We start from the raw sequence: 24347 nt of genomic DNA, 5'->3' as shown, positions 1-24347 counted from the left end.
ATAAATAGATGGTTTCAGTTTGACAATACCCACTAATCTTTTTGTTTTTAATTTTAGAGTTAACGACTTTTTCAATAATGATTTAACCAAACATTTTTTATTCATATACTTTTAAAATATTATTTAAAAAAAATATTTTTTGATTAGATGACAAAAGAAAGTAAATTCAGTTCATATTATTGGGGTTTTTGAAAAAGAGAGATTGATGAGTTTTTTGATAATCGTGATTACTCGAAATTTGAATTGGGAAGGACGATTGTATAAACTCTAATCACTCGATTGTCAGCGATTAACGAGGTTAACAAGAGTAATGTTTAAGAGTTTGAGTAAGTAATGATTAGAAAAGAGAATGATAGTGATATTAGGTCAAAACGATGCCAGAATCGATCGACGATTGATAGGGTAAGTGGGAAAGTGTCATTACTAAATCCTTATTTGGGCGGAAAAAAGTCATTTACTCTTAATTTTATTCACTTAAATAGAGAAATAAAAAGGGTCAAACTCAAACCAAAACCAAAAATTTTAAACTTCATTTTGCTAATAAGAATCCAAATGTTACTTTTCTAATTCTAACGCACCCATATTAATTCACTCATCCTATAAGTAAATAAATATAGTCTAATTAATTGTGAAAATATTTGAGAACTACCTTAATAGTTAATAATATTTTATAAAAAAGAAGTTCGTAAATTTATTAAATAATGCAAAACTCACCTCTTGCAAAAATACTGCCAATACTGTTTGTGATTGTGAGCAATGCTTTGAAATCCGGATCCAAAGATGACTGGTCAGGTGGCCGCTTACGGCGATCCAATCAGTCTAACCGACAGGTCACATCGATAATATCATCAAATATATATACATATATTCCTCACCCGTCACCTCGTCTTCTCTCTTTCAATTTTTTTTCTTTTCTCTCTCTTTCTCTCCTTCCTTATACATATATAAAACTAATTTTTTACTACAATAATCCTATATTTATAAATAAATTTTAATTTACAAAAAATTTTATATAAAATAAAATAATATAAAATAGTAAAATAAAAAATCAAACTCATTAAATTCATTCTTTTATTTATTTTTTGTCACATCATTTTGTATAAAAATCTTTGTAAAATTTCTTTGTAAGTATAATATTACTTTTTTTACTATTATATCTTAAAGAGCATTTCTAAAAGAGTATTTATATAATCAAAACTCTTTATTATAAAGAATATATCCATAAAAATAAAAGTTCAACAAATATTTTATCTTTAAAATATAAATTAAAAAGCGAGTTTGACTCTCCCTATTTAAAGAATCAAATTTTATTCTCTATCCTAATTTTAATTAATAAATTACAAATTCTTATATATTTTATTTATTAATTTTTTCTCTCATTAAATCTCTTTCTTAAAAATAAAAAACATCTTTATTAAATTTAAAAAGTATTAAATTTGAATAAAAATTATATTTTATATTTAAAAATTAATAAAAATACTTTTCATTTATATAAAAAATAATAAAAATATTAAATTTAAATAAAAATTATATTTTATATTTAAAAATTAATAAAAATACTCTTCTTCTACATAAAAGATAACCAAGATGGCTGATGCTCTAAAAACTTAAAAATATTCTCAAAATATAATTGTACTTTATTCCTTTCAAAACATTAATTTTTCGTAAAATTAATCCACCCCAGTTTAATTTCTTCTTTTTCTTCTTGTCACCCGTCACCTCATCTTCTCTTTTGTGTTTTTTTTGTTTTCTCTCTTTCTCGCTGTCCTCTTCCTTTCTTCTTTACTTCTTTCATATTGTCTTCTCATTTCCCACCTCCTCTTCTCTTTCTTCTTCTGCATCTTAAGATCTTCTTCTTCATCTTTTTTTTTTATTTTCTCTCACTCTCTCCGTCCTCTTCTCTTTCTTCTTCTGCTTCTTCAGATCTTCTCCTTCGTTTTCTTCTTTTCTTTCACTTTCTAAGCACGAATCGAGCTGAAGATGAATGAAGGTGGATTGGAAGCCGGAGAAAGACAAAGAAACAAATGAATATTGAAGAAACGATGGCTGAAGCAAAAAAGCCAGGGATTTGACCTTTTAAAACAGTCACATTTGTTGGACCGGATTTTTATCTTTTCGCCAGTCTAAAAGCGGTAAAAAATGGTTTAAATAAAAATATCGGATTTCAACTTTCAATTCTTAGTGCACGGCACCGAAGTAATTGACGAAACTCAGATCGGATCGGCGGGTGCGAGTTTCAGAAGATTGCTTTAGAGTCTAAATCACATTAATTTGATATCATATGAAATATCAGACTGTACAATATGATTGTACAATATTATTGTTATTAAATGAAATATCATATTGTCCGACATTTATTTGACCTACCAAATATTAAGATAGGGTTACAGCCTATATATCACTCTCTGTCTTGGATTTGGATTTGGATTTGGCAACCTCTTAAACTATGGTTTTAAGATTTACCACCCATATCCACTGTTTATAATAAATATTTAATTTGACTTTCTATATTTAGAAAAGTGTTATTAAGGGGTGCTTTGGTTAATTTTAAAACATCAAAATAATTCCCCTTTAACCCAACGTGTGTTGTCATATAGAAATGAAAATTAGAAGAAGAAAGAGAGGACTCTAATTTCTTGGACCAAAACTAGTTGAGAGAACTCTTAAAATAGAGATTATATGACAAAATATAAAAATATTTGTATCTTAAAAGCTTATACAATATTCAATTTAAGGATAGATAACGGGGGAGGCGTGAGGGTTTCTCTAGAGTCGGATGTTACTAGAACTAGACAAAGCTTATATGCAGAATTACGAAAGCAATTTCGATCCTTTGAATAGGGCCAAATGACTTGCGCATACCCAAAGTTTGCTAAAACAATAAGTTAGTACCCAAAAGGTTTTGAAACGACAAACAGGTACCTTCTGTCATGTGCTGTTAGTGATTTCTGTTTGTTCATAGTGAAAAGACTAAAATGCCCTTAAAGTTTGATATTTTCGTTTTTTATAAACTTATAGAAAACCCCCTATGTTTGCTAATTTAACTAAACACCCCCATATATAAAAATCTGTTAAATAACAAAAATACCCCCACACCTGCAGTGCCAGATTTCGGCCACCACTGTCGGAATCTGGTCGAAAATTGCGTTACGACACAGACCCCGTCGAATATGTGTCTTAACGCGTCGATCTGGCCTTTTCTGGCCAGATCCTTGGCTGATCCGGTCGGAAAAGGATAGATTTGGCCGTCGAGGCCGCAAAACTCCATCTGTTGCCTCGACAGCCAGATCTGGCCTTTTTCAGCCAGATCCATAGCGGACACAGATCCGACGGGTCTGTGTCGTAACGCAATTTTTCGGCTAGATTCTGACGGTAGTAACCGGAATCTGGCACTGCGGGTGTGGGGGTGTTTTTGTTATTTAACAAACTTTTTATATATTGGAGTGTTTAGTTAAATTAGCAAACCTAGGGGGTTTTTTAGAAATTTTTAAATTTATAAAAAACTAAAATATCAAACTTTTAAGGGTATTGTAGTCTTTTCACTAAGAATAAACAGAAATCACTAACAACACATGACGGAAGATACCTGTTTATAATTTCAAAACTTTTTGAGTACCAACTTGTCGTTTTAACAAACCTTGGATATGCGTAGGCCGTTCGGCCTTTGAATAGTCCACAACTTACTTCAAAATTAAGTTTACCCTAAATAAAATAGTAGAAAGAATATTCTCAAAGGAAGCTTCCCATTTTTATTTTCTTTTCATTTAAATAAATCATTTGCATTTATTTATACGTTATGTTATGTATTATTAATATGAATAAAACAATTTCTTTTGGGTAGTAATTAAAAGAATATGGCGTGAAAAACGGAGATTTGAAACAAAAAAAGAGGGTCCTAGCATGCCCATGAATATAATTGTACTATGGACTATTATCCATATTAAAAACATTGAATTAGTACAATCATATTTATTGCTGTCGTTTCATTAATGCTTTATCAATCATCTATTGCTTCTTCACATATATTTGTCTTCACAGTTCACACAAAACTTGCTTTCCAATTTAAATGTGCGTTTATATTTCTATTTTAATTTACCATTATTAATTATTAGAAATTCAATTTTCTTTTTATTTGTTTAAACGGAAAGTTCCGTTCCGCGTTTTATAATGCAGTCTTCTGCTGCATGAGCTCTCTCTATAAATACCGCTAAACACTGGGGAACATGTGTTAACATGGTAATTCGTTAAACTTAATACTGTGGTTCGCTTAGCAATTTTCAATCTAGAAACCTCTCCTTTCTGCCACCGAATCTTCTTCAACTCAACAAAAGCAACGGAACAATTCTATATTCTTTACAATTAGCGTTTACTATTTTTCAATGGTGATTTCAGACTCACTTGAAAGTACAGGCGGAGCCGTCTCCACCACCACCACAACCACCGACTCCGATCATAACTTTTCCTTGCGGAAGAGGCCCGGCGCCACCGCAGTTCTAGCTACCTCCGATTCAAACGCCACCGAACTGGATAATTCCACCAATGTTGACGCCGCGGCCGTTGAAGGCCCGACGGAGTCGGCGAATTTCGCGACGAGAAACGCCGAGAATCATGGAGGACAAGATACACGATTCGCTTATCGGCCCTCTGTTCCCGCGCATCGCAAAATTAAGGAGAGTCCTCTTAGCTCCGATGCAATTTTCAAGCAGGTACTTTTTCGAAGTTTTGATTTTTCTGTTTTGTTTATTATTTGTGGTTATTTAACGTATGTATTGATTTATTAGTTTATCATACTATAGCAGAGTCATGCCGGTCTATTCAACCTATGTATAGTAGTGCTTGTTGCTGTTAACAGCCGACTTATCATCGAAAATATAATGAAGGTTTGTGCTTTATAATTTTAACTAAAGCAGTTATATTTTGAGTTGTTTGATTTTCGTTGGCTTATTATTGTTTTTGCTATTGTTGCAGTATGGCTGGTTGATTAAGACTGGCTTTTGGTTTAGTTCAAAATCGTTGAGCGATTGGCCCCTATTTATGTGTTGGTAATGTTTCTTAATTATTTGTTTCCTCCATTCTCTTTGCTAATGAATCATTTGTTTTTAGGTAATATTTTGTTTTCTTTGTTAATTTTATAGTTCTTTTTGGTTTAACATGAACTGAGGATGCCTTGTGAAATTTGGTTTTTTTTGCAGTCTTACTCTCCCAGTTTTCCCGTTTGCTGCGTTTATAGTTGAGAAGTTAGCACAGCAAAAGTGTATATCTGAACCTGTAAGTGATTGAGCAACTGTTGCCCATTTAATTTTCAATTAATTTTGAATATACCATTTGGTTAGCTGGGCTTCAGTTTTGTGTACTTTTTGTTTATTATAGAGATAGCATGTTGAATATTCCAAGAGACTAAGGAGATACACTTAGTTGTTAAATTTGGTGATAAGTTAAAATTTCAATGTTACAGGTTGTTGTTTCTCTTCATGTAATCATTAGCACAGTTGCAGTTTTGTATCCAGTTTTTGTGATCCTTGGGTGAGTTCTATTATCTTCTTGTAACTTTTTTATTTTGATATACCTCAAAATCCTGTTTATACTATTTAGTAAGTATACGGTTTCCTGCATAAAGTAATTGGAAGAATTAGTTATTTCACATTAACTGATAAATATAACATTGACAATGAAAGAATCTTTTACAAGAGTTGGAGGCTTCAGGAGAGTCAGGATTTTCAAGCTTTTTGATCAACCATAACTTATAACCCGGTGATTGGTCCTGATTATTGTATAGTTATAAATAAAAGGAAGTCTTTTGGAAATTGGAAATATGTAAGTTCGAGATGGACCCTGATTATTGTATAGTTATATAATAGAAGACAACGTTTTTTGAAAGTTAGAAATATGAAAGGTTTAGATAAATGGTTTATGTTGTATAAAGTGATCCAAAAATTAATTTCTTCCAAGGCATTTTTCCTGGCTTCTATTGATTAAAAGGGATGACAGTGGAAAATTCTTGATTATTTCACTGGCTCTGAATTGTGCAGGTGTGATTCTGCTTTTGTCTCTGGTGTCACTTTGATGCTCTTTGCTTGCATTGTGTGGTTAAAGCTTGTATCTTATGCTCATACTAACTATGACATGAGATCACTCAACAAGTCAGTTGATAAGGTAGGGTGACCTTTCATTAAAAAAGTTTACTGATAACAACTGCAAATTTAAAAATTTTATATTCCTGAACAAGAAATGGGAAGATTAAACGAATGGAAATAATTTCAACAATTTCTGCTGGGTTTCTTGGCTGAAATTCAGTGTCTGTAAAGAAATTGATGTGCTTAATATTTGTTTGTAACGAATTGAGAATTGATAAAATGTGTGTAAATTGATGCATTGTGATAAACTATTTTTCTCTTTAGTAATATCTTAGAATTTCTTTCATCATCAAAAAAAAAAATTGATCTCTGTTTCCTCTCACTCCTTTAATTGGATAGATGTTTCAACTTCTACAATAATCCCTTGGATGGATGGTGGGTAAATTCTTGTTCTTTATTTATTCAATAAGGTCTGCTTGTTGTTTTAGGGGGATGCCCTGTCTGGTTCTCCAAATGTGGACTGTTCATATGATGTTAGCTTCAAGAGTTTGGCTTACTTCATGGTTGCCCCCACTTTATGTTACCAGGTAAAGACAAATTTCTTGCACAAATAAACTGAGGAACTTTTATCTGTTTACATGTTTAAAATTCTAATCATGTCTGCTCAAGCTTGATTCTTTTTGGTAATATCCCTTTCGTGGTAATTATTATCCTTTTGACTTTTTAGCTTACAGAATTACACATGATAAGTAGAAGACAACTTTCTCAGAAGTTATGTATATAGTTAGGTCTGGTATTTTTACAGGTTAGTTGTCACTTAGGGTTGAGAAATTGTGTGACTACCATTATTTATAACTGTAGGCATAAATTACTTTCAGACCGTGTTATATAGATTTAGAAATGTGTTCTGAGCTGGTTTGTGTATGTCACTGTCTGGTTGTGATAAACTTTTTACTAACAAAATGTTTATTTTCTGGGTTTTTTTTTATTTTTTTTATTTTTTTTAAAAGGAATCCAAAACTAGTGAAATGTTATACCTATTATCGTAATATTTTTATCACGTTGTTGTACCTCTGAGTTTATTGTGATTTGCTAGGTATGGATTATGACTGGTTGGTGCAGCTATCTACTTCAGATGCTTTCAGGCTTTCTTTTAGAGCACATTAGACTCAATTTATTAGGGCTTCCAATGAAACTTTTTTTTTTTTTTTAACATTGTCCATGTCTTTTATATTTGAAGGAATGCATTAGTCGTCATGTCTTACTGATAATTTGCTCATCAATTTTTAAAAGTCATGCAGAAGACAATAGGGCATACAGTTTAGATTCAATGCTCAGAAAAAATGCCCAAATGTACTACAGCTCCTCATTTTTCTCGTATGTAATTTTGTGCTGGCCTTGATGCTTTTTGATGAAATAACTGTCTGAGAAATATTACTGCATTTTTCACTTATGTATTATTTTAAAGATATTAAATACCTGCTGTACTTCTATTTTGGAAGACTGCTTTCTAATTTGTTGTGTTATATTTGTTCTAGACAGTTTATATGCTCGTGATCATTACCTGAAAGTCATTATAGGGACTCATTTTTTTGTGATACTAGCTTTATAACATGCTTTTTACTTTTAAACTTTTGGATTTTTTCTGGAAATTTATTTACAAATTAATTTAATAGTTTGGATCAAGTAGCATGATTTTTCTGTTTGTTTAATGTTTGGCTTTATCATATCATGGTCTGGTTGTAGCAATCTCTTATTTTCACTGTTTGTTTGTCATTGTAGCCAAGTTATCCACGTACGGCATACATACGGAAGGGCTGGGTGGTTCGTCAATTTGTCAAGTTAATAATATTTACAGGAGTTATGGGATTCATAATAGAGCAGGTAAGTAGGAAACTGATTGGTGATTAAGAGCCAGTCTTACCTTTTCCTTTTTTTTTTTTTGGGGGGGGGGGAGATGTGTTTGGAGGCACAAGGATTCTGACATGGTTTCATTGGTAATAATTTTGCAGTATATCAATCCCATTGTGCAGAATTCTCAACACCCTTTGAAAGGGAATTTTTTATATGCCATTGAGAGAGTTTTGAAGCTTTCAGTTCCAAATCTATATGTGTGGCTCTGCATGTTCTACTGCTTTTTTCACCTCTGGTGTGTCTTCTTTCCTTGAATAGTGGAGCTTTGTATCTCTTCTTTCTCTTTCTAGATAACTTTGAGCACTTGCCAAGTTTTAAATATATTTTTTTCTAATGTTTCAAGTATAATGAATAATTCTGTGGCTAGAGTCCCCACTTATTTGATAAATTATCATTTTGACTGTCAATTTGACCTTATCAATATGTGTAGGTGTAATTCAGTTGTGTTCATTTTTCCGATTTTATAAACAATACACATTCAAATTCAACCCTTTTTTATGATTAATGTAATCATTCAAATTTCCCAGATACATTTGGTTCATCCTAACTTATAGTTACTTTGTTGAGTGCTGCTTAGAATGCAGTATTGTATACACTCACACACACATGCGTTGGCTACACATTAACTGCAGCACTCATCAGTTATAGCAAATCTTAATATTTTCCACATAATAAAATGTTAATTTTCTCAGAGGCTGATATCTCTTATAAATGTTTCTCTTGATATAGGCTAAATATACTTGCTGAACTGATTCGCTTTGGTGATCGTGAGTTCTATAAAGATTGGTGGAATGCAAAAACTGTTGAGGAGGTAGGTCCTATATCCTCCAAAATGATTTCCTTGCATATTTATTTTGATAAATCTCTGCTGAATTGAACTGAGGAACTTTTTTTGTTTTGTATGCACTTTGTTGGTTTGCGGCTGTCATCAGTACTGGAGAATGTGGAATATGGTATGATTCTTTACTCAAACTTGCAGTTCTTTTAATCCCGAAATATGATGTAGTTTATTGCATTTTGATGCGTTGTTAATTTTCTTTCAATGGTTACAAATGTTGTGGGTGGGATGAAATAAGAAAATATTTGGATACATTACTTCTTTTCCTATTATGCTTAGAGACTATATATTACTGTTTTTACCATTTTGAATATATATCAGTCCACGTAAAATGAAATTTGAACTGCCATATCGTAATGAAAATTTTTTCCTTTCACTTCTTGAGATGCATCACCTGTTTGCTCTTTGCTTTAGTTTATTTTTTTACATCTTGGTCAAACATTTTTGCCCATGCTGTCTAGTGAGTTATGCTTTTGTTTCCTTGTGTCGAGTTCATTTCAATCCCATTGGGGAACATCATTGTCTGTTTTGGTGGGAATTTGTTAATAAAAGCATGAGAAAATTACAAACTTTCCAATTGCCAGTACTATATTCAAATCATTAGATGGTAGAGTTCTTATAGTTTTTTTCCTATGTTTTTATTTGTTCATTTTAAGCTTATCTGATTTCAAATTTTTAACTTTTATGTCCTTAACTGCTAATTGCTTTCTTTGATGGAATTGTTGATAACAGCCTGTTCATAAATGGATGGTTCGGCATATCTATTTTCCATGCTTACGACATGGTATTCCTAAGGTATTTTGACCTTCTGTGCCTTTGTCAGTGTGGCTACTTTCTTTTTTTTTTAGTTTATAACTGTGAGAATAACTCCATGCTACACGGAACAAAGAACTGGAAGAGTTATACCGTAAATTTCGAAACCTTCAGGATTACAGATGAACTATATTTATTTACACTAATGATTTTATTTATTAATAGGATCAAATTGAATAATTGAGACTTTGTGGTAGTTACTAAAAAAATTTGGTTCATTTGTTTTTGTTTTCCTTAATCAGAGTGTTGCCATTGTCATCGCCTTCTTAGTTTCGGCTGTATTCCATGAGGTAGGTTGCTTTCTTTCTGTGTTTTATATCATTTTTTGTTTCTTAAATGTATAATATTCCGTGATCAGTTCTCTCATACCTGTAGAACAGATGAAAAATTATATTTACTTATTTTCCTGACATTATTATTGTCTATGTCATGAGCATATTTGGGAATAACATTATGCAACTGTACACAAACTTTATAAAGACTATAACATCAGCCATCACCCCCAGGATTGCTGATGCAATGTTGTGAAGGCAATCTGTATTTTCCCTTTACCCATCTGTTTTTTTCTCTTTTAGGATCAAAATCGTTGATGAGTTTTTATCGTCTGTCATTTCAAAGTCCCAGAAGCAACAAAATAAATAAAAAGAATAAATAGATGGAAATTTGTTTAGCAAATAAAAATTCTTCAATGAACTTATAAAACAATTTACTAGCATAAGTGAAGTTTGACTAATATAGAATTTGTATTCATTGATATTTGATCAGAAGAAATTGATTTACTGATGGATTGTGATTTTGTGATCGAGGAAAATGAAATTGACCAATTCCTTATTTTCTTCTAACTCTGAAATTGATAGATACCATTAGAGAACAGATTTTCTGAATCAATCAAGCAAGTTAATTAAATTTAATTAATTGTAGTAGTGACAGACTAGTGCTGTTTCTGTAGCTATCTGCACATCTTGTTATGAGTCGAAGTACACCATGTTTTGATTCTATTTGCCTCATATACTGTATTATACCGCTACTTCAATTTTTGCTTATGTTGTCATGTGATACTATCTTTATCAACAGTTGTGCATTGCTGTTCCTTGCCACATGTTCAAGTTGTGGGCTTTTATTGGCATTATGTTTCAGGTAAGAATGTTTAAACTAATTTATTACTAGGATGGCATATCTTTGTTTAAAAATTACTTTGTGCTGTAGTTAAATTGGACTCCTCCATTGTCATCTCTCCCCTCTGCAGAAAGTTTCTTTTAGAAACAAGGAAATAATAACATTTACTAGTAAAGAGCTGAGTTGAATTGATGTTGATTTTTAGATTAATGATTAAATTTATCATCATTTTGGCCATTTGAATCAGGTTCCTTTGGTGTTGATCACTACTTTTTTGCAAAGGAGGTTCAGGAACTCTATGGTATGTTTTGATTTTTAACGCTATTCTTTCAAGCTTCCTTTAGGTGTTATAATTTCCCCGCCTTCAGTTTCCAGTCAGCATTTGTTTCATGGAGAGTTATTTAGTTAAAGTGTGGAGAGACTTTGGCATTTATCTCACTTTATTGTGACCTTATGGCTATAGGGCTTAGTGGAACATAAGACAAGGTTCTTGTTAGCTACTTTTTCATTATTTTGTCAGGTTCAGTGCGAAATTTAAACGAAAAATTATATAAATCCTTTCTTTCCTCGTGTTTATTCTGTTTGGTGAGTTAGAAAATAGAAGTGGTGGAATGACTAGATGTGCCAGGCCTACTGAGATTCCACCTACTCATCATCAGATTTGGAGAAACTAAACATTGCAACAATTATTTGAAAAATAATGTACTGTTTTTTTTATCTTTATTTTCTTCTCTTTACGGTGTCTATGAAGCCAAACTATTAAATATCATAACGTGTATATCACTTCTTTCTTGTCCTTTTGCATTTTCATCCAATCTCTTACTTCAAAAGAGATGATTGGACTGTTACATTCAATCATAATGAACATCAGAAACCATTCTTTGTTTCCAAAAAACGTATACATGCTTTCTGCTATTAAAGGTTTAGGTCACTTAAAATGAATCATTCAATTAGGCACGCATGGTGGGTTGGTTGCGAGATGTGTTAAAGGTTTAGGTCACCTAAAATGAATCATTCAATTAGGCACGCATGGTGGGTTGGTTGCGAGATGTGTTAAAAGGTTTATGTTTCTTCAAATGAATCATTCAATTAAGCACGCATGGTGGATTGTTTGTGAGAAGGGTCAAGTAAATAAGATATAAATAGAAAAAAGATACATACCATGTAACACACTATGCATCTACCACTGCCAGACACTTGTTTAATTTAATGGAGATATTTTGATTTCTTTTCAAATGCCAGGTTGGAAATATGATCTTCTGGTTCATTTTCTGCATATTTGGTCAACCCATGTGTGTGCTTCTATATTACCATGACTTGATGAATCGTGAAGGGAAAACTGAATAAACTTCCAACGACTTTGGGATGAGATTGGTCCAACCGAAAATGGTGATAGATGTGTGTCGTTCTGCAGCTATGCAGGCTAAATGCATTCAATGTGCAGCAACAAGCTCTGTTCTGATTTAAGATTTAGTCAGGCTGCTTCCTGCTGAGACGTTTCAAGGCGACCTGTGTAAATCTTTCTGGAATAACTTTGTGAATTACAAAACAATTTTGAAAGTAAAATTTGGTGACAGTGTTGTGTTGCCAAAATAGTGGAGGTCTAGTCATGCTCTGGTTTTTGTACATGATTCATTTGATTTTACTGGTCACCATTAATGTACATTGTACAAGCGTGCAGCTGTGTCAAAATTGCTTCCTTTATGATGCTGAGAAATGATGTCAAAGATTTAGTCCCACATGATAATTTTGACTACTTCATTAGCTAGTGAGTCGGGGGTGTATTTGAGCTTGAAATTTGGAGCACGTGGAGATTTTATTTTTTGTTAGGAAGTGTATGGGTATGAGTCTCTTTAATTTAAATTTATAAAAAGAATTAAGAAATGTTGTGTACATTTCGTAATGGTCAAGGAAATCGGTCATTGTCATTCCTCAACTAGGGATCATAAATTGTTAAGTCTACAGAGCGTTTTAGGGCAGACAGCCATTAAATCAGGTCATATTGATAAGTCTCTCTCCATTTAATATTTGATTCTCCCCAATTTAGTATGATACATTGGATGCAAATGCAAAATCATTTAATGTTGTTTTCCTTTCAAATCAATGCAAAGCTATCTATCATTTTAGTTTGCTTTTCTCTTTCCCTCTGACTATCAGCTCCAAGTTTATTAATAAAAATTAAGGGCGTTATTTAATGAAAATTACTTTCTTCTTCCATTTTACAATTGAATACAACATTTTTCAAATCATATCAAATTCCTCTTGTTTGGAAACCATTGAAACTTAAAATATAATCAACCCACCCTCTTCAATGCATTAACAAGAAGCAAGATGCAAGAATAAAAAAACGTATAAAACAAATTGAATCCTTTTGAATCTTGGAAATCATAAAGAGGTAGAAGGGGAACAAGTGTTCGGAGTTTGGACACGTAACTTGAGTTTTTTTTATATTATTTAATTTTTTTTTTCAATCAATTCAATAATCAAAATATTAAGATTGTTAATTTAGGAAAAAATTCAAAGCTAAACATTAATAAGATTTTTTTTTTTTTTTTATTGGAGGTGTTCGAACCAATTTGTACGCACCTTAATTAATCTTTCGAAGTCTTAAAATAAAAAATCAATTAAATTTTAATGATCACTTTTATTAATATCTGTCTATTTAAAGAATTCCAACTTAAGAATTTATGTTAATCATACGTTCAGTGATGATTATTAATAAAATTGATTGATGTTTTCGTACGCACCACCGACGCTCCATGCAAATTATTTTAGTCAGCGCTTCACAGAATCTCACACAAACATTAAACAGCTCACTTTATTTTTATTTTATATAAAAAAAAAATGGATAATCAAATGCAAAATTCCACAAACACTAAGCACCAAAACACAAACTCCACCGAACGAACCAGAGCTCTTAGGAGAAAAAGTAGAACTTTTTAGACCAAAAAGCTTAGCTTTTTGGTATAGAACACAGAGCTCAAAATCCACATTGGTGTTTTTGTTTTAAAAGCATGATGGAAGATTTCAGATCCAAATCATGCGGTGATGGAAGGATGCAAATAGGCAATTACTATGGTTCAAAAACAACAACAGGAGGACCCAGCCTCAATGGTAATGGAATGCAAGATCTCAGGTGTTATAGTGCAAGTTATGCTTCTTCAGTGCCGCCGCCTCCACAAATTCAACAACCCCAAAACAATGATGCCAAGTTCAAGAAAGGCAAATCAACAAATGGGTCTTCTTCAAGAAGTTGGACTTTTAATGATCCAGAATTGCAGAGGAAGAAGCGGGTTGCTAGCTATAAGGTTTACGCAGTTGAAGGCAAAGTTAAAGGGTCTTTCAAGAAGAGTTTTAGGTGGATTAAGGACAGGTGTTCTAGAGTCGTCTATGGTTGGTGGTGATTTCTTTCTTTTTATTTTTTTATGTTTTATGTTGTTATATTTGTGCTTTGTTTTATATAATCTCTGAATATGTTTAGGAGTATTAGCTTGTCTTTATGAATTGGGAATGGCTTCTGTTGATCAATAACAGTGATCTTATCATGCTTTCTATATTCAGAGCTTTATTGATTCCACTTCTGATTTTGATATTTTAGAATATCATAACATATTATTTAATTTCAATAGCTTTGACTAGGAGCTTAATACATATTGCCTACGAATTTGATTTACAACTAGTGCATGTTGGTTTCAGTTCAGCATTGTCAAAGCCGTGAATTGTATGTTGGTTTCTTTATGCTCAGTGGCTTCTTTGATGTGGTTTTCTTATTTCAAGCTTATTTTCTATACTATGAAATGATTTCCAGTCAAACACTTGATTGAGATCATATGTATGGGGCTTCTCTTTCTGTGGGGGAAGGAATGCGATGATCACTGTAATTGAAACAAAGCAAATAGGTGATCTTCCTGTTTCAGGGAATTACTTTTACATATATGAGATTGCATTTTTCTGCATCTTGTAGTTCAATTGGGATCCTTAGAGTTACAGTTACTTGAGATGAGGAAAATATGGAGAATCAGGATGGAATATGACTTCTTTCAAAGTCTATGTAACATGAATTTATGACTTCTTTCAAAGTCTATGTAACATGAATTTTCTGATTTTATGGCGTTTCCTTCTAGAGTTGTTCTAATTCTCCATACTTGGTAATCCCATACCAGCTATGGTAGCAAAATTTGGGATTTGTTAAGAGCTGTTTGAGGTAACTTGGAACTGACTGGGCATATGAAATCCAGGGAGCAGGGGATATGTTAATTTTCCAGGAGATTTGGTTTAATTTAATATCATAATGGTAACTAAATTATGGAAAATTAAATTACAAATGAGTGTTGGGTGTGTTTGGGATGAGCAGTAATGAATCATAAAATAATCCATAATCTATAGAAAGGCCTTCGTGGGGAAGTGTTCGCAACCCCATTTATGTTAGCTTGAGCTGTTGACTGTTGAACAGATTTTTTGGTCTCCGGAATTTGTATGCTACAAGGTTCAAGGTCTTGCTAAAAATGCCTGAGAAAACTCGTCACGCATTCAGCAAGAAAGAAAGCCAACATACAAAGTGGTTCAAGGGTCAGGCAAACTGTTCAAAATTTTCTCACAATTCGTTTTAACTTTCATTTGATTTTTTTTATGACATGTTTGTGTTACTTTTGCAATACAAAGTGGTTTTCCTTGCCCAATTTGAGCCGTTGTTGGAGGGAAAAAAAAAAAAAAAAGTCTGAAGTAGTGTGTCAGATATAATTGGAATTTACAGCCTTTATAGACAAAGAAGCTTGGGGATTGCTGCAACAAAATAAGATAGCAATTTTAATATTCCAATAAACAAGTGTGATACACATGAATCTCATGAATAAGATGAAGACAGAAGCAAACTGTTTAAGAAACTTGTCTCCTTTAGCTTATTCACGCAAGAGAAAGCTTGATAGTCATTGATTGATTGTTGCTTTTGACAAGAAAACAAAAAAGCATCAACATGAAATAGTGCTATTAGCTCAAACTCTTAGCTATAATACTAAAGAAGTCATATATTCAAATCTTCACGACTATTAATAGAAGGTAACCATTAAAGGCTTATTTGACCATTAACCTTAAGACTTTAAGATACTAGTTGAGGTACACGCAAACTAGTTTAAACACTCCTAATACCAAAAAAAAAAAAAAGTAGCAACATGATATATCATATATTGCTAAACTTACCATATTTAAAGAAAAAAAAAATCTTATAAATTTTATCACGAAAATTAAGTCCAAAATAAATTAATCTTTTAGACTTAATCTCATATTATGCAACAAGGTAGACACATCATATCATTAGCTTGTGTGGCAATGTTGAGTGTTTCTGGGAAATGAATATTTATATACTTGATTTGGGTTGAAAATGAATTCAAACCATTCAAATTGTTAGGGCTACGTTATCAGAAGATTTGATGGGTCGTCACTTGTCATGGACCACAGGAAATATGAAGGCTCACATGGTTACCAGTACTGGACTTAAAACTGGTCACCAATTGGTACCATCATTAGCAATGGTAGAGTAGAGTTTTTAAACTTTCATGATCACAAACTAATGACCCATCGGATGAAAATCAGTGTTTGGTTTTTCAAGCAATGTCTTTATGTTGATATAATACGTCTTTAAATTCTGACGGAAGAAATATATGGGACATTTTACGGGGAGCCAACGCACGTAAATCAACTAAAAATTCGTTTTGGAAAAAATAATAAGTAAAGATTATTATTGTTTGTGCAGTTATGACAAGAAAATATTGATTTTGGCGTGTATCATACGCCTTATGTTTAATTGTCAGATAGCATATAGCATCTGGCGGAAGTGGCGCCTGATATTATGTTAAAGGTGTTGATATGAGACAAAATTGTAAAATTTTACTCTTCCCTTTGAAATTACATTGAAAAGGTGACACCAAATCCCTACTCCCAAAAAGGGAAATCTAATCAAATACCGAAATTTCAGATGTTAAGCTTACAGTTACAGAGTGATAAGTTGTAGTATTATCTGATGGTTCTGAATTAGAGATAAATTAAATAACTTAAAAGAAGATTATGTATCAAACAGAAGAGAATAAGTTGTATATGTAAGTAAAGTAAAGAAATTACTCTCTTTTGAGTTGCAGATAATTAACCACAGCTAACTAGTAATAATATCTCAGACACTGTAGAATATGTTCACGTATGTTTTTCTTTGAAGATGGGAGATTTGAATCGACACAGTAAAACTAAATTACAAGAATGTTACAAGTTGGCATGAATTTTAATTTGAAGAAACCTGCATCTGCGTAAGCAAAGTAATATTAGAACTGCAGAGGAAAATCAATACAGCGGCCGATTTACAAAGCCAACAAGTTATAAACCTGAGTTTCAAACATCAAAAATCAAAGCTTAAATGAACAGCTGACCACGGAAATAAGGGTTGAACTGTTGAAAATAAAAAAAAAAAAATTAAAAAAAAAGAGTAGCCGTGAAAATACACCCAGCTTTATGGACAGAGCCTTGACTCAATTTTGTGCATTAAATTCAGCATCTGAAACTTGTTTTCCAAATGATCAACTTCTTTGCCCGTGCAATTCTAAATCTTGATTTTCCCTTACTTTCTTCAGTACTCCACGAGAATAACCCCTATATTTTACTGCAAGTCTGACATCATACCAACCACTTCATGATTTACAATGCACGGTAGCGAGCATCTAATAATGAACCCTCTCATCACCATCAAAATGCAGGCCCTCAATGCCCTTGAGGGTAGTTTCATAATTTTTAATGTGAGTGGTATTTCTCCCTGATGCTGACCGCTTTGGATCTGAAGATCCGACAGGAGAATTTCTTTGTGCACTTGAAATTCTGTGCAATGCTCCAGGGCTTGCCTCGGTAGCACGAGAGCGTTGATGTTCAGCCTCACTTCCAACAAATGCATCCCGACTACTAGAAACAGCAGCAGCTCGCCTAGAGGATCCACCTGATCGTCCCATAAAATTGGAGCTAGATAACTGCATGCTCCAAGCATAATGCAGGTTAAATTCCAGAACAATGCAAAACATTAAATCAAGGCATTGGCATTGGCATTTATGTGAAACTGATTTTCAAAATCAAAAATCTGTCAAATGAAAGAGGACATGTATGAAAAGATGAAACCACAAGCATATAAGGCAGGCTAACACCAAACAACCACATTCCTATTTTATGAGTTTCTTTAACTCGCATTGGTGGGAGAGCAAGGTTGAAGCAAGTATTCAAAAAAAAATTCCAAGGGGAAACAAAGTCTAAAATCATGCATGTAAAGGACATGGACATGACTAAGTAACTAAGGGCACGTGAACAAACATGCACAGCAAAACATAAAATACAAAACCACAAAAAACTTACCATAGCATCTTTACTAATTCCAGATTCATTTACAACTGGACTCTTCTGTTTCGAGAAACTTGCAGAATTTATGATGGGTCCAGACGTCATTCTCCGCCGTGAGGACTCCATTGAAGACAAACCAGCTGGTCGACCATCTTCCCCACCTGCAACAAAGATAAGCAGCCAAAATGAACAAAACCATATCTCAAAACAGAAAAAGAAGGGAAAGAAAAGGAACGCTAAGAAAGAGGCAAAAACAATCAAAAATAAGTTCGGATAACAAAAGAAAAAGATGTCGATAACTACAAGAAAGCAAGACAGGAAACAATGAAAAACTTTTAAATAGGACCTATAAACATAATAAAAAGTTTTCTGACAACACAAATATTTTCCACCAATCTCACAAATGAAATGAAGAAACTACCTGTTTGTCTGTCAGCACTGGCTATAACAGGAGGTGTCGCAGAACTAGTTCCAGCACCTGGGACCTGATGGGAACAAGTGTTTCATAAATGCATCCAACACTAAAGACCAAAATAAATAAGACACAAGCTTACAAGAGCACGAGCTGGTGGTGTAGCCAGCTGTGATTGCTGATACTTCAAAATCGTCCAATCAAATACATAATCAAATTGGAAGCCTGTGTCAAGAATCAATAGACGAAAAGATTAAAAAGTTCCATTCTATTCAACCGATCTCAAAGATAAGGTTCAGCATATCAAAAATAACTAAAACCTTCACGAATGAAGAGGTCCCGGAAAATTCTTTTCAGATAGGCATAATCTGGCTTATCATCAAATCGCAGTGAACGACAATAATGGAAGTATGAAGCAAATTCTGTTGGATAGCCCCGACACAAGGCCTGGAAAAGCAAAGTATCTCCAGTTACAGTTTCTATAACCTGGAAAAAGGAAGTACACATGCATCAGAAGTTTTAGATATAACTTACCTCTATAGAAGTAGAAACTTTCTTTTCACTAATTTTCTCATATTTCTGTTTCTTAGTTCCTGCTTTCAATCCCTGCCACGGAAGGCTAAAACACAAAAGGTGGAATCACTAAGGGAATCAACAGACAGCAGGCAAGATAAGAAGAAGCTAGGGCAGGCTTAAATAATCACCTTCCTCTCAAGAAGTACATAAGGACATAACCAAGAGACTCTAGATCATCCCTCCGGCTTTGCTCTGGGAATTACAAGAAACGTGAGAGAAAACATCAACATTAAAAAAGCAAGAATGGATACTTGAGCAGATCCACAAATAAACAAGAAAGCTAGTTCTAAAGGTAGACAGAAAAAGCGTACCAATCCCAAGATGAGTGTTCATGCTGGCATATCTTGCAGTACCAGTCAAATTTTTATTCTCCCTGCAGTCGTTAACAGTGAGACGAACAATTGGCTTACAGAGATTAACCACATATCATCCACATAATGAAGTAGAGAAACATTCTATTAAAACCATACAAAAGAGAGAAACAAGACAGCTTGGGCGAAGTGATCAAAAGACAGCTGGCAGAATGCAACAGTATTTGAAGTGTTGCCATCAATATCATTATAACAAGTCCCATTATCACCACCACCATTGTCATAATTGTCCACAGCAGAGTATGGTATTTCATAAGCCTAACCTATAGGTACTGAAATAATTCCAATCTAATCCAAAGCTCATAATCTTAACCGAACATCATGAGAATATTACATAACCAGAATACAATTATATAGTTATACCTATTTATAAAGCACGATTTCTTGAAAAAAGTTTTAGCGAATTTTTTCAAGCATTAGCAAAAACAGTTGTTATTGCTTCATCTAAGACCTAAAGGCCTAAACGTCAGCAGAGATCCTCCAGACAGAAAAACAAATACACAAATGCTTAATTCAAATGCTCACCTAAATCAAAAATAGGAAATTTTTGATAAAATAATAATAGAGATCACTGTTTGCACTTCAGGATAATAAAAGGAATGAGAGAGAAGATGGAAAAAGATGAGAAAAAAGAGTTTTCAGGCCTAGCTGACATTATGAGCAGGACTCCAAAAACCTAGTTTCTTTTGTCTTACATAAAATTCAAAGTTAACACTGAAGCACCAACATAGTCTTCTCACCTGTAAGGAATATGTTGATGGGTTGAACTATCTCTATATTTCTTAGCCAGACCAAAGTCAATGATGTAGACCTGTCACATGTGAAGTAAATCAGAATCACTATATGGTATCCCCTTGTTACAAGAAAATGGAAACAAAATATATGTTCTAGATCAAAAACCTGATTAGCACGTCTTCCTAAGCCCATAAGAAAATTGTCAGGCTTAATATCTCGATGTAGGAATGATTTTGAATGAACAAACTCAACACGATTGATCTGAAAAAATATTGGCAATCGCAGTATCAATAAATACTTTTCAAAGAGTATTCAGACAAGGAAAATAATAAATATCAAATAGAACTTACCATCTGATCTGCAAGCATAAGAACTGTCTTCAAGGAGAGTTTCCTACTACAGAAGTTAAATAGATCTTCAAGACTAGGTCCAAGCAAATCCATCACCAGAACATTATAGTCTCCCTCAACACCAAACCACCTCACATTTGGGATCCCAGCTGCCAAAATAGAAAAAAAAAAATGATCAGATATATAACACAAATGTTATCACAGGACTAGTTACACAAAAACTTTTAATGAAAAATCAAATTCTAATGAAATTGTGAAAATGAGCATAAAAAAGAGAATCTGATTACTTCCTCCCTGCAGGATTCTGTATAATTTGGATTCGTATAACAACTGCGGATGCTTTGTCTTGACATTTTCCTGAAAATAAGAAACATTGGGCACTTTAATTATTAAAAAGTATTTATAACAGCAAAGAATAAATTGATGAAAATGGCAGCAACCACCATGATCTGGCAAGAGACATATCATGAAGAAAATCCATTTCTGTGGTGTTTACATAAATCAGACAAAGATTAATTAGATGAAATAACTTCCCACCTGTTCTGGCAGTTGAGAGAATCAAACTAAGGGTATTTTATGAAGAATAAAACATATCAATTGAAAATAAAGTGAAAAGGATCAAGAATGTAACAATGCATGAACAAATAAACCATCATAATATTTTACTCTGATCAATTTAACAAATAAGAAAGTCCAACCTAAACAACCTTTACAAAACTTAAAACACTACCATCAATACTATCTAGATCAAGATAACTTTATCCAGGTGGAGGTACTAAACAATATAAAGGTTCAAACAAAATTAAGTGGAGCTTAAGTGAGGATTTCTTTGCAAGTAACTCACAAGACAATAGCATTAGACAAGACGATAAATAGAGGAAAGAGTAGCAGGTCAGACTAGTTTCGATATATAGTTGAGTACAGTAAAAAGTTACTCCCCAAATCAGAGTAAAACTATGGATGCACTTCTCAATTTTTTGCAATGAGGTTGTTCTGCTAATCTACTAGCTCGCATGGTCAAATGTAAAAATTGTAACAGGCCTTTCAAAATTCCAGTTAAGTATTATCAAGATATGGCGCAATAACTTAATACTTTGACCCAGGAAATTTGATTTTACCACCAAACTTGTAACTGAAGTAGCATAACCCAAGTTCAACAAAACAACTCTTGTGCTATCCTAAATGTCGTCAGGACAGCAGATATCAATTACCCATTTATTGTCAATAACAATCATGCAAATACTGCGTGCAACCAACCAGAAGCAAAGAAAAAAAAAATATAGAAATTCATAAAAATCAAAGTAAATAACACTCACGAGCTTAATGGCAACCTCTTCGTTAGTCTGAATATTAGTACCTATACAAACAATTCAACAATCAATTACGGTCAGCAGAAAAATAAAACAAATCCATAAAAGCGAAATTACAACAACGAATTGAACAAACCAAGATAGATCTCTCCAAAAGACCCGCTACCGATTTTCCGACCCAACCGAAACTTATTCCCCACACGAGGCTCCATCAACACCAATTACAATTGAAGCCCTAGCTCTATTGACAAACAAACCCTAACTAATAACTCTCGATTAAAAGAAAAATAAAATTCTCAAAAATAAACAAATAACAATTTCTCAAAAACACGACACTCCCCGCCGAATCGACTGCACCGACAACCTATAAAAACCTTTAAAAAAAAATTCTTGCTGATTAAAAAAAAAAAGGGAAAGAAAGAAAACCTATAAAATTGAAAGAAGATAATAAAATGGAAGATCTAGGGTTTCTTTCTTTTTCCCTAAAATAAAAACAGAAAAAGAAAAGAAACAAAATAGGGTGGAGTTAGGTTAGTAAGACGCAAACGTGCGTTCTGTTATCGGCATCTCTCTATCTGTGAGGACTTTTTTTTTCTCGCATTGGGATGGGATTGATCCAATCGAAGCAATTACTTTGAACAACGGACAATGTATGTGGGTCTCCTTTTCTTTTCTTTTTTAATTAAGAAAATTAAAAAAAAGCAGTCGTGGAGAGAGAAATGCGTGACCACGCGTAGTATATACGCGTGGCGAAAGTTGTTGATGAGAACATCGTAGAGAAGGTTTCGCGCCACTGTCAGGCGTTGGGTCATTGTCGCGTGACTATATCCGAGCGTATCCATCACGTGATTTATTTGCGTGTGAACAGACGCATACTCGTGCTTTTAAAACCTTTTTATATGTTGTTGTTTTAAATTTTCAAATTTGATCTACTAATTAGACTTTATTATTTATTTATAATACATAAATATCTCCTTGAAATTTCGGTTGCAAGAAGAATTTAATGCAAATACAAGTACAGAGCATGTGGAGGTTGAAATGGTAAAGTTTTTGTATTAATAATAACAGAGTAAACGACGTATTCCCGCCCAAGCTTTCACGAAATCTCAAATTGGTATCATGGTTAAATTTATTCTAGATTTTCACCTTTAAAATAATAATATTAGCAATTTTGAGGGTTTAGAGGGTGTAATTACTATAATGCCTTTAATCCTAAATTAATAAATTATGTTTTAACCCTTAAATTAGTAGAATTATAAAACTTACTATTTTATTTTCAAATTATATCAAGTCACTTCCATCACCTTCCTCGTAGTCCATCGTCCAAAACTCCTCTGGTTCTTGACTCATTGGCCCCTCCAATCACCGACGCCATTAGGCTTAGGGTTTCGATGTTCTTCACTAGATTCCGACGGCAAAAATCCAATTGAACACTACCATTGCAACCACCGTCTCCAAATCTATAAACCCCTATGTCCCCAACAACCATTTCATCGTCGTTCGCCAGTGGACAGTTCATGTTCATTGGCCCTTTTTTGGTGAAGTGGTGGATGGCAAACGGTGAGCTGTTGTGGCTGGGAAGGTTAGGGGTTTTGTAGGGGAGGATGCGAGGAGTCAAATGGTGGTGGTGGTTGGGGTTCTTGTTGTTCAAAACAGCCGAAAACAGACAAAAACCAGTCACATGTCATGGCTGTCGTGGCCAACAAACGGCGAGTGATAAGGGGTTGTGAAGGGTATGGTTTTGTAGATGGGAAGATAGAGGTTCAAATGGTGGTGACAATGGTGATTTTAGGTGGAAGAATCGCTGGAAAAATGGCGAAAAATGTTGGGGACGTCGTCTGCTAACGTGCACCAGAGGATTATTAGAGGCGACGATCTGCTAACGTGCACCACCCCATGTAAAATGACCAATTTACCTCGTTACCGTTACATCAAACATTTTTCGATCACTTTAAGAGTGAAAATCTGGAATAAGTATAACCTGAGGTACCAACTTAGCGTTTCATCAAACATTGGGTGGAAATACGTTGTTTACTCATAATAATAATATGAAACCCACCCACATGTGGTTCCCCGGGCATAATGATTACATGTACATAATAAGCATTAAAGACCCATGGAATGGGAAAGCATGACACTATGATCATAATTTACTTGCCATTTGCTACTGGAAAATCTGATACCCTTTTATTACTGCTTGTAAGAGGGAAATGCTAACTCAGTATTGAAAAACATGTGTCAAACATTTTGATTATAAAAAATTTCAACAAAGAAAATCACTTACCTCCCCTTACGTTTCAATAATAATCATCAACTAGTATCTATTACATTTATCTAAAATCCCTGAGCTATGGGGCTTGGCTGTGTGCAAAGGGTGGCAATGGCAGTTGAGTTGGCAAATGTTTTAGGATGATTTTAAAACTTTAAACAACGTGCTTCCTTATCCATATGATGAATATAATAAGAGAGAAAAGCA

The 24347-nt window shown here is 33.5% G+C and overlaps 3 protein-coding genes across 4 annotated transcripts; 2 read left to right on the top strand and 1 right to left on the bottom strand.

Annotated features, from left to right (window-relative positions):
* The first annotated feature begins 4243 nt into the window (after positions 1–4243).
* LOC116113684 (diacylglycerol O-acyltransferase 1A) lies at positions 4244–12385 on the top strand. Of its 2 annotated transcripts, none has more exons than XM_031399843.1 (16): positions 4244–4706; positions 4800–4880; positions 4969–5042; positions 5193–5268; positions 5456–5523; positions 6030–6153; positions 6563–6661; positions 7857–7958; positions 8087–8223; positions 8718–8799; positions 8921–8941; positions 9559–9621; positions 9882–9929; positions 10714–10776; positions 11003–11056; positions 11998–12385. In XM_031399843.1, the coding sequence occupies exons 1-16, from the start codon at positions 4380–4382 to the stop codon at positions 12100–12102; spliced, it is 1524 nt and encodes a 507-aa protein (XP_031255703.1). In that variant the 5' UTR covers positions 4244–4379; the 3' UTR covers positions 12103–12385. The 2 variants fall into 2 exon arrangements, with proteins under 2 accessions (XP_031255703.1, XP_031255702.1); XM_031399842.1 differs by having other exon boundaries at positions 4797–4880.
* A 1328-nt stretch (positions 12386–13713) lies between these two features.
* Positions 13714–14330, top strand: LOC116113685. The gene has a single exon (XM_031399844.1). The coding sequence runs from the start codon at positions 13770–13772 to the stop codon at positions 14157–14159; it is 390 nt and encodes a 129-aa protein (XP_031255704.1). The 5' UTR covers positions 13714–13769; the 3' UTR covers positions 14160–14330.
* Positions 14331–16993: 2663 nt separating this feature from the next.
* Positions 16994–22499, bottom strand: LOC116113671 (casein kinase 1-like protein 1). The gene is made up of 14 exons (XM_031399828.1): positions 22008–22499; positions 21878–21918; positions 20849–20918; positions 20562–20710; positions 20377–20472; positions 20217–20287; positions 19417–19478; positions 19234–19297; positions 19064–19148; positions 18850–18976; positions 18672–18754; positions 18539–18602; positions 18133–18278; positions 16994–17756 (listed from the first exon to the last, which is right to left on the bottom strand). The coding sequence occupies exons 1-14, from the start codon at positions 22081–22083 to the stop codon at positions 17457–17459; spliced, it is 1434 nt and encodes a 477-aa protein (XP_031255688.1). The 5' UTR covers positions 22084–22499; the 3' UTR covers positions 16994–17456.
* Between the last annotated feature and the right edge of the window lie 1848 nt (positions 22500–24347).

This window comes from Pistacia vera, unplaced genomic scaffold (assembly GCF_008641045.1).
Source record: "Pistacia vera cultivar Batoury unplaced genomic scaffold, PisVer_v2 Contig688, whole genome shotgun sequence".
NCBI classification, from domain to species: Eukaryota; Viridiplantae; Streptophyta; class Magnoliopsida; order Sapindales; family Anacardiaceae; genus Pistacia; species Pistacia vera.
Note: the sequence above shows the minus strand (reverse complement) of the source record. Positions and strands in the feature narration are given on the sequence as shown.

Bases quoted from the DNA above. Each gene is read 5' to 3' on its own strand.
- LOC116113685 (XM_031399844.1), top strand. From the start codon at position 13,770: ATGATGGAAGATTTCAGATCCAAATCATGCGGTGATGGAAGGATGCAA.
- LOC116113684 (XM_031399842.1), top strand. From the start codon at position 4,380: ATGGTGATTTCAGACTCACTTGAAAGTACAGGCGGAGCCGTCTCCACC. The intron at 4,707-4,796 runs GTACTTTTTCGA...ATCATACTATAG, and splicing joins CCGATGCAATTTTCAAGCAG to CAGAGTCATGCCGGTCTATT. The intron at 6,662-7,856 runs GTAAAGACAAAT...TTGTCATTGTAG, and splicing joins CCCCCACTTTATGTTACCAG to CCAAGTTATCCACGTACGGC.
- LOC116113671 (XM_031399828.1), bottom strand. From the start codon at position 22,083: ATGGAGCCTCGTGTGGGGAATAAGTTTCGGTTGGGTCGGAAAATCGGT. The intron at 21,919-22,007 runs GTTTGTTCAATT...TTGTTTGTATAG, and splicing joins TTTTGGAGAGATCTATCTTG to GTACTAATATTCAGACTAAC. The intron at 18,977-19,063 runs GTAAGTTATATC...TTGCTTTTCCAG, and splicing joins AAGTTTCTACTTCTATAGAG to GCCTTGTGTCGGGGCTATCC.